This window comes from Panthera leo, chromosome D1, assembly GCF_018350215.1.
Source record: "Panthera leo isolate Ple1 chromosome D1, P.leo_Ple1_pat1.1, whole genome shotgun sequence".
Taxonomy (NCBI): Eukaryota; Metazoa; Chordata; class Mammalia; order Carnivora; family Felidae; genus Panthera; species Panthera leo.
The window spans coordinates 61472391-61476430 of NC_056688.1; the positions used below are offsets into that span (position 1 = coordinate 61472391).

General features: G+C 36.9%; 1 protein-coding gene across 1 annotated transcript; it reads right to left on the bottom strand.

The window, feature by feature from the left end:
* Positions 1-2776: 2776 nt before the first annotated feature.
* LOC122200351 (olfactory receptor 51B2) lies at positions 2777-3711 on the bottom strand. Its single transcript, XM_042905902.1, is given in 2 exon segments — positions 2777-3687; positions 3690-3711. Coding segments are annotated over 2 exon segments (933 nt in total).
* Between the last annotated feature and the right edge of the window lie 329 nt (positions 3712-4040).

Genomic DNA, 4040 nt, shown 5'->3' on the forward strand with positions numbered 1-4040 from the left:
GTTTCAGTTCTCCATGCCATCTTCACATTTAAAGTTGTATCAGACCTTCTGTCTCTACCCCATTGTATCACCTCATAATTTATGTACATCTCATATCTGGAAGTATGTTTTCACTGCTTTGTTAGAATTGGCTCCACTCCAGCAAAAATCCCCATGAAAGTTCTGGTCTGTCCTGTTTTCTCCCTGGATAGGAACCAGGTCTTCATTTGGCATCATTAGCTTCAGTCTGTTTCTCGCATATTCTCACACATGCCTGGCTTTCACCATGACTCTTAATGATTGGGCAAAATGAACAGTGTACTAAATGTGACATCAGTGAATGACTATTTAATTAATGTTTTGTTTTAAAAAGTCCAGTCCTACAGCCTGGCGTATTTCCTTTGGTCATTTTATTGAATCACAACCTCATCATTTGGGTTCATTCCCCAAATCCCAGATTTTTAAAAAACATATTACTATTCTTATTTATAAACTGTAACAGAACCAAAAATTGCTTTCCCATTGGTACTGCCATTCTTCAGATAGCATAAGACAGAATTTAAGGTTATCTTTGCTTGCTCCCAAGCCTTCCTTCTTTCTGCTTTTCTAAAAAACCTATTAATCTTATTAAATGTAGATTACAAATATGTCTCATATCATTCCATTACCTTACATCTCCACTTTCTTAAAATGAACTATTATCTCTTCTTCAAACTCCTCCAATATCCTCCTGTTGGTTCTTCTGTTTGTCTCCTGCTACTTCAAATCCATTTCATACATAATGCTGCAATGATGACTTTAAAACCTCAATGAAATCATGCTACTTCCTTAAGTAGATTTCCACATCTCTTTGAGTAGCTACTCAAACCCTCACTATGGGCAACAGGTGCTTTGAGATCTGGCCTCCTCTTCTATCTTCAACTTTCCTTCAAAGTAATCACCCTCTTCAAACAGCCATGCTATCAATCTGGTTTATTCCATAATCTATGCCACCAGAAGTCTCCACACATACTATCATCTTAGAATACTCTCACTCCTGTTTTCACTAGTCATTTTCTAACTTTTTTTTTTTGAGATCTCAACTGATGGCTACTTTCTCAGGGAAACTTACTTCGACCTCAAGCCTGAATGTGGTCTCTTTTGAGACCCACAGTTTCAAAGCGCTTTCTTATTAGTCACAAAATTTATTTCCAATTTGGGTTTATTTGAATTTTGACTCTCCAATTGTTTAAAAATTATAGGAGTGAAATTGTTTTATATGTCTATTTTGTTGCTATTACATTTGTTTTGCTTAGCAAAGTTCCTGTCCCATACTCATGCCTTTAAAAAATCAGCCAAATTGGGGCGCCTGGGTGGCTCAGTCGGTTAAGCGTCCGACTTCAGCTCAGGTCACGATCTCATGGTCTGTGAGTTCGAGCCCTGCGTCGGGCTCTGGGCTGATGGCCCAGAGCCTGGAGCCTGGTTCCGATTCTCTGTCTCCCTCTCTCTCTGCTCCTCCCCCGTTCATGCTCTGTCTCTCTCTGTCTCAAAAATAAATAAACGTTAAAAAAAAATAAAAAAAAATCAGCCAAATAAGTAATTCAATGTTACCGTTACTCCCATGAAAACAGACAAATGAGGACTGATTTAAATTCTGTACCCTCCTCCAAACACAAATCTTTCATATAAGATCTGTGAAAATAAATTATGTAAAAGTATAAGAACAGATATAAGTAAACCTGGAAACAGGAAGACTTCTGGAAGTATGGCCCTTATATTTCAAGAGATAAAGTAAGTTATAGAATTATATACATAAGCTTTTAAATTATGTACCTGAAAGAAACAAAACTGGAAAATATTTATAATAAAAATAAAACATTGGGGGATAATACATAATGAACTCCTACAAATCAATGAGAAAAAGTGAAAATTAGCCAAAAAAAAATTTGGATCTGACAAGTCTAAAATGAGACTCACAAATGGCTGCAGCAAACCAAAAATTTTTGTGTTTTATAACAATAAAAAAACTAATTGAAAACACAAAATCTATAATACCAGACTATATTAATATTATCAGACCGATCAAAAGTGTTTTCATTTATCCAGCATTTAAAGAAAACACTAGATAAAAAGAAAACAGATCATTTCATGAAATTATTTAATGGTAAATTCATGAACTCAGGGAGAGTCTAGGGCAAAGCTTCATAAATGACACATTATCACTGGAAAAGCAAATCATACTCTGCAATATAGTAATGATGAGGTATAGTAGAGTTCTATGGTCCTCAATCCATATGTCTAGTTCATTTTTGTGTCAGGCCACAAAATGGAGCTCCAAATGAAGACCTTCCTTGTATAGGCTATGGTTGATCCAGGCTGGACATTTAATTTGACCTTGCCTGAAATACAACTTGTACTTGTTATTGGTATAGAATTGGAGTTACCCTATATTCTCTGCTTATTAGAGTATTTGTCTAAATTTTCACTTACAAATTATACTACCTTATATTCTTTCTCCATATCTATACCTGTAAAGATATAGATATATAGATTAGATATATAGATACAGATGTAGATATACAGATATATAAATATATAGATATATATAGGTATACGTATATACATATACGTATATACTTTTATTACTCTCTCTATATATATATTCATTGCATTCCTGCTCAACTAAGTTTGTTGCTTTATGTAATAATTAAAATTTCATCTAACACTGATAAAAGAAGATTAGGTATAAAATTCAGGTCCCTTCCAATTATGAAAAGGTCCAGGAGTCCTGGAGTTCCCAAGATTCTGAAATAAAACCTCAAGCTCTCCTATGCACAGAAAATAGGCGAATGATACTTCTCTGAATTTGCTTGGTCTTGATGCTATATATAATGGGGTTCATGAATGGAGGAAAGAGAAAGTAGACATAGCTCATGGTAATGTGGATCACACGTGGTGCATGTTTCCCAAACCTGTGGATGAAGGTCAGGCCAATCACAGTAATATAAAAGACCAGAACACAGCTAATATGGGAGACACAGGTGTTAAGGGCCTTAGCTCGCTCTTCTCCAGAAGCGATGCCCATAACTGTCTTCAAGATTAAAATATAAGAGAAGAGAATAATCAGAGCATCTAGGAAGAAAGTCAAAGCAACCAGAATAACTGGATATACACGATTAAATGTAATATCAGCACAAGTGAGTTTCATGACATCTTGGTGGAGGCAAAAGGCATGGGAAAGAACATGGGAACGGCAATATGAGAACCAATAGAGTGGCACAATTGGGGGCACAAGGGATAAAAAGCCCCTCATTAGTACCCCCAGGCCTACCTTCATCACCCGGGAATTGGTAAGAATGGAGTTACACCTCAGAGGGGTGCGGATGGCGATGAATCGGTCATAGGCCATGGCAAGCAAGACACCAGATTCCACAATGGAAAGGGAGTGAATGAAGTAGGCCTGTAGGAAGCAGGCTCCATGGCTCATCTGCCGGTGATTCATCCACAAGACACCCATCACAGTTGGCATCGTGGTCAATGTCACCATCAGATCTGTGCCTGCCAGCATGGCAAGGAAATAATACATGGGTTCATGGAGGCTGTGGTCATCCTTGATGAGGTAGAGGAGAGTACCATTGCCAAGAAGCACAGAGATGTAGACAGCAAAGAAGGGGATGGAGATCCAGGGATGAGCAGCTTCCAGACCTGGGAAGCCAGTCAGCAAAAAGGGGCAGCACTAATATTGGGCCACATAGTATGTCCACAGTTAGCAAATTTATGGAAGCTATGAACCCAGAATTCCAGATTTTTTAGTTTTCACTACCTCCCCATGGGAATATATTACAGCAGCCTCAATCACAATCTTTACATTTAGGATAATTAATTTGTATATATATGTTTTTACAATGATTTTCTCTTAGCAGAGCACTAGAGATTTCTAGGCTATACTAAAGGAGAAGAATCTACTTTTTTCTTAACTTATATATAATAGTAGGTTAATGCTTAACATTTTCTCAATTAAAAAATGTTTAACACATTAGGCCACACCATATGCATATGCTAGAAAATGTTTGACGCAATAA